General features: G+C 39.8%; 1 protein-coding gene across 1 annotated transcript; it reads left to right on the top strand.

The window, feature by feature from the left end:
* The first annotated feature begins 3,674 nt into the window (after positions 1 to 3,674).
* LOC131313471 (nucleobase-ascorbate transporter 12) lies at positions 3,675 to 13,449 on the top strand. The gene is made up of 10 exons (XM_058341785.1): positions 3,675 to 4,477; positions 4,793 to 4,890; positions 4,990 to 5,160; positions 6,978 to 7,078; positions 8,933 to 9,068; positions 9,154 to 9,204; positions 9,323 to 9,610; positions 11,279 to 11,513; positions 11,886 to 12,172; positions 12,890 to 13,449. Exons 1-10 carry the CDS (start codon positions 3,949 to 3,951, stop codon positions 13,109 to 13,111), a joined length of 2,118 nt encoding a protein of 705 aa, XP_058197768.1. The 5' UTR covers positions 3,675 to 3,948; the 3' UTR covers positions 13,112 to 13,449.
* The last annotated feature ends 513 nt before the right edge of the window (positions 13,450 to 13,962 follow it).

Raw genomic sequence — 13,962 nt, 5'->3', positions numbered from 1 at the left:
CCATAAACAGTGTGGGGACAAAATAATGGCCTAAGGCCAAGCTACCCGTGCAAGGCCACTCACTGGTCGGAGGCAGTCTGGCGCGCGAGGGAGCCAGTCTATTGCGCGAGGGTGCGCCCTGGCGCACGATGGTTTGAGCCTTTCAACCAGTGTTTGGTTTACATGTTCTGGGTTCTGGTACATGTCTAGAATGATCTCAGGGGTACTCCAAAACAGCAAAAAATACAAATTAACTACAAACAAACTAGCAGTTTCTAACAAAGGAAAGCAGTAAACTGGTTTTTAACATGCTTAACAGTGATCTATATATAAATAAATACACAAAAATAGCAAGACACCAATCCCCACGCGGTCCATCGTGCGATGAAGTGAGAGTGTCGCGCGCGTATATGGGACCGTCGCGCGCTGGTTCTTGCCACAACAGTTTTTGAAACCTTGCCAGCTTTAGGACCAGGACTGGTATTGATTACCAACCTTGGCCCTGCCAGCCCTCCTTAGGGATCAGAACAGAAACTAGTAGGTATGCTATACCTTTGGTTGAGTTTCAAAGAAATTGAGCTTTAAGGTTTGAAGCTTGTTTGAGGTGTTTAAGTGATTGAGGTGGAAGAACAAGCTATGTTCTTGGATGCTTGTTGGTTGGCTATGTAACCAAAGGTGTATGGATTTTCTAACCTTTCAAATTTTGTAACCCTTTAAAAGATGAACAAAGGGAGGTATTTATAGGGAGAGAAGAGGGTGAATCTGGTTGGTGCAAGGAGAGGAGCTCAGCCAGTCCACGAGGCTGGCTGAAGTTTGCTTGGTGGCTAAGTTTCCCAGCTGATAAAGGTGATGGGGACATCTTGGACCATCGCGCGATGGAGTTAGTCTGGTGCGCGATGGTGCGCCCTGGCGCGCGATGGTCAACGGTCAAGTTTTAACTGTTGACCACCACTTGGCAGTTTGACCATCGCGCGATGGAGTCAGTCTGGCGTGCGATGGTGCGCCCCGGCGCGTGATGGTTACGCCCTGGCGCGCAATGGTTGCGCCCTGGCGCGCGTGTACCACCTACTCATGCGTTGGTCAATGGTCAACAGTCAAGTTTTGACCATTGACCAACACTTGTCAAGTTGATCTACACGCGCGGGCTCTCAACCAACGCGTGCCAATAGGGTTTTTAGCTATTTTGAAGTAGCTTAGGCTATGTTAGGTTCAAGAGCTTTGCAAACACTCAAAGCTCAAACACGCTATCATTTCCGGGGTGTTCTTGATCCAATTCATCATCGAGGAATCAAAAACCGTAAGTAAACTAATCTGGAAACCCAGATTGGGGTGTCTACAACATCCTTTTCGTTGAAGTTCAGCACATGACTCCTGTTCCAAGACCATTACCAGCCTATTCCAGCATAACGCATCTTCTCTCTCAGTATTTTACCAAATAGCTTTTCTAGTTAGTTTTAACATCCCTAACTTCGCATTCCCAGAAAGCCTATTGTTCTAATAATACAATATTCGTACAGGCATATCCTCAACCACACTACATACATGACCAATTGATTCTACAAGAAAGAGTAGTTACAAAACAAATTTGTTCCAACAATACAACCAAAGAAATCCATAAAAAAATACGTAGTTGATTTTTTAATCTGAAAATTGTGCTGATTAATTTTGGTCCAGATGACTATCATGATCTGAAAAAACAATAGAGGGAAGAATTCATATCCCAAAAAAAGTTGATTTTTTTTAGATGGATCTCTTTAGCCTTCAAACCCCACAAAAAAATAAAATCTAGATCCAGAACACACCAGTTGTTGCTCTACCAAAAATACCAGTACTCTACGCAGTTGAAATTTCCATTGCCATTGGTAATGAGCGAGAAAGTTAAGAGAAAGAAAGCGACGGAGATATAGACCCAGGCACGCACACACATCACCCATGCAAGCTGACAAACCTAACGGTCTTTGGCTTCTTTCTCTATCCAATTGGAATTATTCGTCTTCGCTTTTTCTATAAAGCCAATTATGTTTCCGATTCTGAATGTTTTGCCCTAGTTTGATACGATCGTTCGAAGATCCCAAATTTTGTGGACCATCTTAGTTCTACTAAAATAGATCCAGAACACAACAGTGCCAATAAATTTGATTCCATTTTACAACATTAATGGACAATTTTAGTAACTTGATTACAGATCTGACCGACAAATCGGACCCATTAACAGAAAAATCAAATCGTATAGTAGAAAAAATCGAACTCACAGCCCATGAACAAAATCGAACCATACCTCTACCTCTTCGAACACAGGTTGATCGGAGAAGCCATTTACTACACCAAATGCCGTCTTTGCTTGGGCCTTCCATTCTGTTCGAGTAAGTGGTTATTAAAGAGGCAGACGAATGCGTTTGACGCCCCTTACCCATCTTTACAGAACAAAGGTATTGTAATGAATAGGAATCAGTCAAATAACCAGTTGTATCCTGAAGCTGCTCTTTGATTTTCGAATCCTTTGAGTTTTCTCGAACAACACGGCTAGAGAGAGAGAGAGAGAGGAGTAAAAGTGAAAGAAATGGAATCTCTATAACACTGTAAAAGTGAAAGATAGAAGGGAGCATGTTTACGTTAATGAAGGGGGTAAATGAGGATGGATAGGTGAGTGTAGGGGATTATTTTTCCCAAACTGGGAACCGAACGCCAGTTTAAATTTTTGAAAAGTGTTAAACTTCTAACCGAACAAAGCCATGATTTATTTTGGTTGCAATTAAAACCAGAGGAACGAAAAATGAGATAACAGTCAAACTAAAGGAAATACCTCAAAAATTTTCCCAATATAAAATGAAAAAGTTTCAACCAATCCCATTCTCCATTTGATTAAATAAATAAACAAAGTAGAAAACTATTACTAATAGAAAGATAAATATTGGATTTGTGGACCCTACTCTGAGTATGATTTGTTAGGTAATACGTGCCCATCCTTTCCTAAGTTTCTTCACCTTAAGATAAGATATCGTCTATGGATAAAAGTTAAGGAAAAAAAAAAACAATTTCTTTCTATACGCATACTACTAGTTTAATTTTTGAAATTTTTAAATGAGACTAATAATACAGTTTTTATTTTGTATCGCCTAAATTAATCTATTAAGACTCTCTCAAATGCTATAATCCCTGTTTATGCATTAAACGAGATCCTGATTGTACTACTTCTACACATTACGCAAGCAACAAATCTACAATTATACACAATAAAACCCAAATGTGCAACAAACACGCGTTTTCTTAGTCACGTATCACACAATAGTGTGGGTGAGCCCCACACATTTACGTAAGTGTTTGGGCATTCGGGTGCGTAGTTTTTGTTAGGCAACGCATAATAACAGTAGTAATATTTGATGTACAAGACGAGAAATACAAAAAATATTTTTGTATGAGCTTTTGATAAAAAAATAAATTTTTTTTTTAAAACATAGACTATATTACTGTAGTACTTTGGCCCGTTCGGCTAAATAATTAGGTTTTGATCGAAATTTTTTATTTTTAGATTTCTCTTGTCACAACGATGCAATATTTTTCAAAAAATTGACGGAAAAATAATAAATATGAAAAAAAATTAAAAAAAAAAAAAATAGCCAATTGACTTATTTAGCTGAACAAGAACCAAATTTGGCGTACACTATACTCTACGCGGATTTAGCTCAGCTGGAACCCGAAAATAAAACTTTTAGCTGTCTCTCTTTTGGCGTCTTTCTCTCTCTTCCCGAAACACTCCCCTCAGAACTACTCCACACTCACTCACACACCCCCCTCTCTCTCTCTCTCATCTCTCTCTCTCTCTCTCTCTCTCTCTCTTCTGAGCAAACCCTTCAAGATTCCCAACTTCCACTACACTCCCCATTTCCAAAAACCCCACCCACAGATCCGATCCATACTCATCTATCTTCACTGCTTCCCATCTCCAGCTATGCAATTGCACTAAAAGAAATGGCAAGCTCCGACCCCCCAAAGCGTCCCCGACCCGGCCCATGGCCTCCGGCGCCGGAATCAACTGCAATGCCGCCCTCATCATGGGCCAAGCGAACCGGCTTCCGGCCCAAATTCTCCGGCGAGGCCAACGCACCCGATTCGGGCCAAATTGCACCCCAGCCCAAGCCCAGGGACCCCGACTCTAACCTCGACCTCGAATCCGGCCTCGCTCCGCCAGCCGCGGCGGCTAACGGCGGTCCGGAGAAAGTAAAGACTCCGCCGCCACCGCCGCCGCCCAGCCGGAAGCCGGCGGAGGAGGGTCAGGCGGTGAAGAAGAGGAGGGAGTCGAACGGCGGAGGAGGAGGAGGAGGAGGGCGGAAGAGCTCCGAGGCTCCGACGGCGAATGGGCAGGTTACCGGGGCGGAGGCGCCGCCGCGGAGACCGGTGAGGAATGACGTGGACGGATTGGCCCAAATTGTGGATGATGACGGGTTTGGGTCACGTCATTCGCATATGAAGTATGAGCTTAGAGATAAACCTGGTCTTGGTGAGCTTTATTTTGTTAATTATTGATTGGTGGTTAAAATTAGTTAATGTGGAAACTGTTAAGATTTTGTTTAAAATACTTTCTTGTTGGCATCCAAATATTTTTATTGCCTTGATGAGACTTATTGTTTTAATTACTCTTTAGTTTTTGAATTTAGTTAATGTGATGTATGTTGTGTTACTAATGTTATATACATGGGTTTGTGAGTTTAATTAAGGGCCATCAATGATGTTCAAAGAAGTGATTTTTTGCTACGTACATAGTCTTTTTGAGATGGACAGGGGTTGCTAATTGTTTGTTTTCAAAACATTTCAGTTCCAATTGGTCTATATGGATTCCAACACTATCTTTCAATGTTGGGGTCGTTGGTTCTTATCCCGCTTGTCATTGTTCCGGCAATGGGTGGCAATGTGGTGAGGACTTCGATTTACGTTTTATTTGTTAAAAGCTATGTATAAATGTGTTGTACCCCTATTGAGATGCCTTGGTCTGATGGAAACTAATTGTTTCAGGAAGATACTTCTAATGTGGTATCAACCGTACTCTTTGTGTCGGGGATCACTACACTGCTGCATACGTGGTTTGGTTCAAGGTTGCCCCTGATTCAGGGTCCGTCGTTTGTTTATCTTGCTCCAGCGCTTGTGATAATTAACTCCCCCGAGTTTCTAGGACTGAATGGGAACGTATGTTTCTCTTCTTATCATCTTTCAATATGGGTTATCTTTCAATGTTTTTCCCTTTTAGTATGTAAAACTATGTAAGCAGAGTTCCATTCAACTACGCGTCAAATCTTGTTTGTTAGACAGCTTATACTTCTGAATGTTGATGCACGTAAACTGAATCGAAATGTACACAACAATGTTTTGGTACAAATTCATGTGCTCATCGAGTTGTATCGTGAAAATTTTGGTAGGACAAACGTTTGAAACATGCAAGCTATTGTTTGCTCATTCATGCATATGTAATATGTTCATAACCATGTATATTGGTAGTTCCTGTTAGAGCTTGTCCTACATTGGTTATTTATAACCTCAAAAAACTAGTAAATGAGACTCGGCGGTCTCTCCACTCATTGCCAATTTGTTTTGAGTTGGATGCTTTAACAGTTCCTATGGCTTTTTTTGTTACTTATGTTTCTTTCATCACCGATTCTATGATATTTTTTCTTGTACCACAAATCAATTCCTTAGAATGGAAGGATTAGTACCAGATAAACCTTTCTAAAGCCATGAAAAAGGGGCTTTCTAGATTTCGCATCCAATTGATTTGCAGGAGGATTATCATCTCTTTATAATTATTAAGGGTTTGGAGAGAAAGGAATAGACATTGTTCTTCAGGAACTTATGTGGAAGTTACAGAAGGGCAGCATACCAATAACAAAGAAAACATCCTAACAAGAAAACAGAAATACAGCGCAAATGACTACCTTGGGCTTGGACCCTACTCTACTGGGCCAGAAAAAACAGACAAAACAACCAGAACTACACAAGACCAAAGCAATCTCTAGCATCGGCACTAGATGTGCCAATCCTCCAGTTATACACATTGTCCTTTCGCTGCACTTTAGGTTAGTTAACTTCCTATTGGTCTTTGACATCACATGCATTGTGCTATTATTTTCAAAATAAGATGAACTTCGTCTTGATATCCTTATGTTTATTTAGAAACCCAAATAAAAAATCTTGCTGATGGGCTACCACCAGGATAAACCCCACTCACGAGTAGAAGCTTTACCCGTTCCATCTTCATGGTTGTCTAATCTACATTATCTCCAGTTACTTATCAAAATAATTAATAATAATCTACGTTATCTCCAGCACTTGAATCTTAACTAAAAATCTTATTTTTCACCTCTTGTTTCGTGATCAAGCAAAAGAGTAAGTTACCTCACTTTTTTCTGTCCTCTTTCCTTCAAGCCCAACAAGAGAACATGCTTTTCCTTTCAATTTTCAATTTTTATTGCTTTGCATAAGCAGTATAACCACTTTAAGGAAACTAGCTAATATTCCCTCTAGTATTTTTCTCCCACTTTCTTTCTCTTCCTTTCACAAGGTCCAAACATGGCCTTAGTTGGAGTAACCACGGAAACAGGAGATGACCAATTATCATTGGTTGGACAAACCAAAGAGAAAATATGCAGAAAATTATGTGATTCTTTGGGATTCCCTTGTATTGTTTCTTATGCAAAAGAAACTGACACAAATGTCGAGAAACAGCTATACGCATGTAACACAGCCTTGGTTGGAGTTTTTGGAAAGAGACATTGAGCAAATTCCCATGCATTTGACCAAACCAAGTGAAAATTTGAGAAAGATTTGAATCTTGTCCCTTCCGATTATTGCTTATGATGCAGGACAAACTGCCACAATGTTATTTATTTGTCCCTTAAGAGAAGTTCCTGTCAGAACACGTTTGTGTTTTTTAACTATATTTGTTCTGGGAGAGTTGGCTGTATTTGGGTTGATTTTGCACCAGAGATTGACATTTATTTACTTTGCAGAATTTCAAGCATATTATGAAGGAGTTGCAGGGGGCTATAATAATTTCTTCAGCTTTTCAAGCATTTCTTGGGTATAGTGGACTGATGACTCTAATATTGAGGTATGAATATCTTCAATCTAAAATGGACTTGGTCTTTGCACCACGATGTTAATGTATCTAGGGAATAGTGGACTAGGGCATGAAATGGTTGGTAACCCTTCCTTGCAAACCATCATCACTGAGCTCCAATAGAGGATCATGGCTGTCCACAAAGAAATGATGCAAATGGCCTATTCAATCTCTGCGTTCTCCACAGCTTTCTCCAAAAAGGAAGCTGAACTTAAGAGTCTTAAATCCCAACTCCATTCACTTCATAGTTCATACCCAGAGACCGTGTTTGCCTATTACCCTAATGGAGGGATATACTCGCCTTCATTTTGGCGCTATCAGGATTTCTTTTCATGGGTGAAAGGTCCACCTGTTGCCTCGAGAATAGCACTTCTGCATACCAGATTTGTTGAATACCAGCATGCTTGCATTGCTACCATTCAAACCACCCCTCTAGAGTTATCCATACATGTGCTTCCTATCTTATAGGGTTTCACTAAGATGATTGACATAATTCTGATCTGGTACCAAACTTTTATTGCTTAATATGTTCTATATTATCTTTACTTAAACTAGCTATGGATATGGTAGGTTCAGACTATGGAGAAACTCTTGGTTTGCGGTGATAGAAGAGAGTCCAAACACAAAAGCACAAAAAGGAAAAAGCTAGAACTCTTAAATAGGAAACTGTTGTGTTATACGCAGAGATGTATTAGAGGGCCCGCTGCATGTTGCAGTATTAGGCTGCCAATTGCGAGAGCAAGGTTCTGAGGAAACCTTCAATTATCAGGCACATGCTGCACGTGGAAATGGATCTTTCAGTCAAAGGATTATACTGAAGGGTGATGGCTAGCTCAATTGGAGTAATTTTTATTTTTTTTTGAGTTAAACTTTTGAATCTTTTATTTTTGTTTTGAATATTTTGCGATCTGAAGACTGAAATAGCAGTGTTATCCAGTGCTGAGGAAGGATCTTAGAATTGTACCTAGAGAGTTCAAGAGATGGGCTTTTGGTTCCAAACTCCTCTTGTAGAATTGTTGGCTTATGAACAGATATACAGGTTCTTGCTTTTCTGTTAGAAATTTAAACGGTTAAACCCTTTCAAACACTACAAACTTAATTGAAGGGAATCAAGCAGGTTACTACAACTTCATACCTATGAAAGGAAGATCCAGATTATGTTAAAGTGAAGTGATGGTTATTTCAGCATAGAAAGGAAGTGTTCGGTAATGTGGTATCCCTTTTTGTAACTCGTGGGCTTAGCAGTTAGCACATTGTTCTCCATAAAAAATCACTCCAGCTCATTCAGGGCCGGCTCGTCCTTTTGGCCAGTGAAGCTCGGGCCTTAGGCCCCAGATTTGAGAAGGCCCCAAACTTTCTTTGGGTATTTTTTATTCATGTGGGAACAATAATTAATGTAGTAGTATTAGAAAGAATTCTACTATTGATAAAGTAGGCTCAAAATGAGGAAGACAGATTGAAAAAGAAAAAGGCAGGGTATATCTGTCAAACGGTTATTCTAAATTATTGTCTCTTGGAAAATAAAATCACATATCATTCTCTCTCTCTCTCTCTCTCTCTCTCTCTCTCTCTCTCTTAAAAGTAACATGTTTTGGTAGCAAAACTTGACTACAAAGATCTAATTTCTAATTTTGCATCTCAAAATGCTAGAAAAATAAATATTAAGTGAAAAGGCCTATTTTTTATTGCCGCTTTAGGCCCTAATTGTCCTCATCTTTTTTGGTAATGTCCTCATCTAATTCCTACATATTCAGGCCCCTCAACATCCCCAGAGTTTTTTCATGAGGTTTTGGTGACCAGCATTCCAATTAACTCATCCTCAGTTTATTTGTTCTTCCATTGCAGGTTGATCAATCCAGTAGTTGTGGCCCCAACTATTGCTGCTGTTGGACTTTCTTTCTACAGTTATGGTTTCCCTCAAGTCGGTACATGCCTTGAGATTGGTGCAGTTCAGATATTACTCGTTATTATTTTTTCACTTGTAAGTTCAGAGTCTTTACACATAACTTTTGACGACACGGATAATTTTCCATTATTTCTAAGAATTTCTTTCCCAATTCCTGCAGTACCTTCGGAAGATATCTGTTTTTGGTCATCGTGTCTTTCTTATATATGCGGTGAGTTTGAACGTCCGAAGTCCTGTTTATCTTTATTGCTGCATATCTTCCTGTAATTTTATACTATAATTCACGTGAACATTATGTGTTCGTAATACAGTTGGTATCTTATGTCCAGGTTCCGTTAGGCCTTACAATTACGTGGGCTGTTGCTTTTCTGCTGACTGAAGCTGGAGCTTACAGTTACAAGGGTTGTGATCCGAATGTACCTGCATCAAATATAATATCTGACCACTGCAGGAAGCATATATCTAGGATGAAGAACTGTCGAATTGATACGTCTCAGGCGTTAAAATCTTCCCCATGGTTTAGGTTTCCTTACCCATTACAATGGGGTACACCTGTCTTTCAATGGAAAATGGCTCTTGTTATGTGTGCAGTGTCCTTAATATCGTCGGTAGATTCAGTAAGCTTCCTTCCCTATTTGTGGAGCCATGAGTTAACAGGTGGTTAGGAACGATTGTGCAACGTGTGGATGCAGTAAAACATCTGCATGTCAACATAAGGAAATCTAAAAAGAACATAGATCACCGGGGGCACTATAAAAACAATAACTCCGGTGATTGCCAACCCCGACAACATCCCACTGACCCACGATTTGATGGTAGTTCGCGATACGACAGTGGTTTGCGTGTTAGTTGTCACATCATGAGAAATGCAGGAGAATTTTCCAGTTTAGGCTTACTATTTTGTTCACCCATGCCCCTAAACACTAGGTCAACATTACTCACTGTACTGTGCGAAAATTACTCACTTTTGAAAAGTTCACGCCGGATTTTTATTTCGATGATCAGAAACATTGATTTTGTGGGGATTGTTTTGTAACAATTCATGCAAGTCTTTCTTATTTTGATAAATATTTGATCGAATAACATGTGTCTTGCTTTAAATTTTTTTGGTAAAACTAAAACCACCAATTTCAAGCAAAACTAAAAGTATCAATTTAAAATAAAAAAATGCAGTGGGGGCCCGTGGCCCTAGAGTGGCTCCTCCACTGTTTGCATGCGTTGTGGTGCAACATACAATGCAAAACGTTGACAGACAAAACACAATGAAGAGGCATTCCTTTGGTGAAACTACAATCCTTTTCTTTGTCTTTGACAATATTATGAAAACCATCATAGAAATGCTTATTCTGCATTTCCTTCGCAACTATTTTCTTTTCCTATGCTTTAGACGCCCTGATTCAGTGTCCAAGTGGGTGTAAAATGTCTTGAAATTTCATAAAAGTGTGTTAAAACTTATTGCTGTCTCGTGGACTCTTGGGGAATGATGCACAGGGTTTATTTTTACTTGTGATTTCTCCAGTTTCTTTCAAAGTTCCGGTAGTAGGCACTTTTTTTTTTTTTTTGGTATTTAAGAGTACAATGATCCAACTTCCGAACTTTCCTAAAAGTACTTGTGACAGTATCAGCTGCATGGAATATGGGGATCTAGTTTCTTTTTTTGCTCGGCAAAAGTAAGTAGTGTTAGTTGTAGTTAGTGATATTTGAACCCCGGTCAAATGCATGTGAGTACATGGCGCTTACCACTCGGCTACCACTCCACTTGCAAAATGGGGATTTAGTTTATCAGTGATGCATTTACGTGATTTTAATCATAGTTGCATGCCTGATTTCAATATCATTTTCCTGTGCCACATGCTTTCTTGGGAGTTTTAAATGTTCTACTACCATATATGGGTCTTCTGATTCTTTGACTGAAAAATCATCTAATGGGTATTCTAGTGAAAAGCATGCCTGAGCAAGCTCTGGTACTTGCAATACCGTCTTCTAGCTGGTAACAAGAGATCTGGAGGAATTGTTTTTTTGGTAATTTTTCATGGAGTTTAGTCAGTTCAGTGTGTATTTTTTAAATTTCCATTAAAGCTTGCATTAGTTCTTCAAGAGCTGGGGCCTTAAGGAGGTAGAGTTGACTCGACTTCTTTGGCGTAGTTGTGGCTTTTTGTTTTATTTCCTCTAACCCTTGAAAACAATTTCAGTTGCATTTCATTGTGACCAGAATGCCATTGGATAAAGGATATCAAATAGTAGTTGAATCCTTATGGCTGATTGTTTTCTGCCAAACTTTGCAGGTTGGCTCATATCATGCATCATCCCTGTTGGTGGCATCCAGACCTCCAACGCCAGGTATTGTAAGTAGAGGAATTGGTCTTGAAGGTCTTTCTGGTGTCTTGGCTGGTCTTTGGGGAACAGGAACTAGCTCCACAACTCTCACAGAAAATGTGCACACTATTGCTGTGACAAAAATGGGGAGTCGAAGAGCAGTTGAGTTGGGTGCATGTGTTTTGATCATCTTATCACTTGTTGGTATGTCTTTTTCTCCAAATGGCTATTTACAATTTTCTTCTGTGTAGCACTGTCCTGGACACACGACATTACACTGACACTTTGACATGCAGGTTTCTGATTAGTAGAGGACACGAAACGTTCGGGACACGCTTAGGAATATGTGTTGTTTATTATAGGAATAAGGACTGTTCTGCCCCCTCCCTAAAGACATGCTAATTTATTGTGTTTTAAGTCCATGTTTCTGTTTCCTAATTATACTAAACAAATCATTTGCATGGAAATTTAATTGTTTTGACGCATAGAAATTAGAGTTCTTGTATCCCTCCTTCCTTGCATATTTCTAAGTTTTATTCTCCTATGTTCTTAATCTCCTTTCCTCCATGCTGGCAGGTAAAGTTGGAGGGTTTATTGCTTCAATCCCAGGAGTCATCGTTGCAGCTTTACTGTGCTTTATGTGGGCAATGCTTACAGCATTGGGCTTGTCAAATCTACGTTATAGTGAGGCAGGAAGCTCTAGGAATATTATCATTGTTGGATTGTCGTTGTTTTTCTCCCTCTCAATACCAGCATACTTTCAGCAGTATGGCATCTCTCCAAGTACCAATGTGTCCGTCCCCAGTTATTTTCAGCCGTACGCTGTGGCTTCTCATGGTCCTTTCCGCACGAAATATGGAGGGGTATGCACTCCTTGATTTAATTTAGCAATCAGGAAGCCAGGATTGTTGCTTATAGCTGGTTTCTGTTGTCGAATGGTACATAGTAAAGATTTTTGGTCTTAGTTATGAACCCAATGTGGTCGAGTTGCGGCACCATGTGGTTCCCCAACCACATTCGGTGAAGATATGATTCGACGTAGTTCAGCTAATCATTTGTGGTTTCCATCCACATTGTGTCGTATTAACGTGGTTGACTTCCGACACAATATGGAACCACAAGATGTCATGACTCGACCACATTGTGTCATAACTCTGTCCCTTCTAGCGGTCCTTTTGGAATGCAGGTGAAATAATTGGCGTTTCTCACTGATTCTCAGCGAGACGAATGGGGCTTTTGATTTCTCTTTATATCTCAGCTTTTTTGTTAAATTTTCACCATTTCTCACTTAACCATACCAAACAAAACCGAGCCTTGTGGGCCAATTGGGGTCAGCACTTGTTTCTCACTTGTCAAAAAGAAAAAAAAAGAAGTTTTCACTATTTCTCCCTATCCAAAACAAGTGTGGGGTTTTCTTTTCCCTACATTTCTTACCATTTCTCACCAAGTCCCTTACACCAAACAGTTGTAAGTTATCACTCCAGGCACTTGTTTTTGGGGTGCGCATCGCAGACAGACCATTGCAAAAATGATCTCATCTGAACTCGGGAAATGTAATGTCTCTTTCCCTTTTTTTGCAGCTAAACTATGTAATGAACACATTGCTTTCGCTAAACATGGTGGTTGCGTTCCTAATAGCAGTAATCCTGGATAACACAGTACCGGGTACCCGGCAGGAACGCGGTGTGTATGTTTGGTCTGAACCGGAGGCTGCAAGAAGGGAGCCCGCTGTTGCCAAAGACTACGAGCTGCCCTTCAGAGTTGGGCGGCTTTTCAGATGGGTGAAATGGGTTGGACTCTGAGACATGAAAGTTTTTCTGATTCTGTTAGCTATGACCAGATTTTCGAGCTCGTCCATAATAGTTGTTTCTGGTAGTAAAAAAAAATACGCCGTATGAGAGATTTGTGTTGGTTTGTGATTCAAAATTAGCTTAGCTCATATAGTAGAATGGAGTTCTGTAAACGTTTTTTCCTCACTCTCTCTTGTTTTTGCTTCTTACACGGTAGGAATTCTTGGCAATGTAGATCATACAGAGAAGTTATTTGTGTACATTGGGGACTATGATGGGGGGATCTGCTCTGTGTTGCACTCTTAAATTGTAAACCTTGTATGTATTTTGAGTCATTGAGATTTGTACCAGACGACCTTTTCTGCTTGTAGGCCGATTTATTTTGAGACGTGCTCGTAGTTTTCTGAAGTTGCTTGAGATATTGTTGGTTTCTTTTCTTTCTGGGCAACAATTTTCCGCGGTTAAGCAGCGGAAGAAGTTCGCTCTTAGCCTCCATACCGACCTTCGTGTTCTGTTAAAAATACTTGTTAAAATACTTATTATTTTCGCAAAACAGATTGTTTCCAACTATTTGATCGAAAAGTCTTGCTACACTCTTATATCCATACTGCCAAAATGGATTGAATTTGTTAAATTGCTTTTTTGGGCTTTTGGCGCCAGCCTTTCTTGTTATGCATTTTTACATTTTGCATGTTTTGGAGCTTATTTTAAAATACATAATCCAAAAGGAACGAGAGAATATAGAATCGAGAAATCACATCTGGAAGAGCTGCAAAAACACGTTCTGCATATATCATCCAAACATTTTTACAGATTCTCATAATTAGAAAATCTACGACTTACACAATTTGGAATCTACAATT

The sequence above is a fragment of the Rhododendron vialii genome, chromosome 13a, assembly GCF_030253575.1.
Source record: "Rhododendron vialii isolate Sample 1 chromosome 13a, ASM3025357v1".
In the NCBI taxonomy this organism is placed as follows: Eukaryota; Viridiplantae; Streptophyta; class Magnoliopsida; order Ericales; family Ericaceae; genus Rhododendron; species Rhododendron vialii.
Note: the sequence above shows the minus strand (reverse complement) of the source record. Positions and strands in the feature narration are given on the sequence as shown.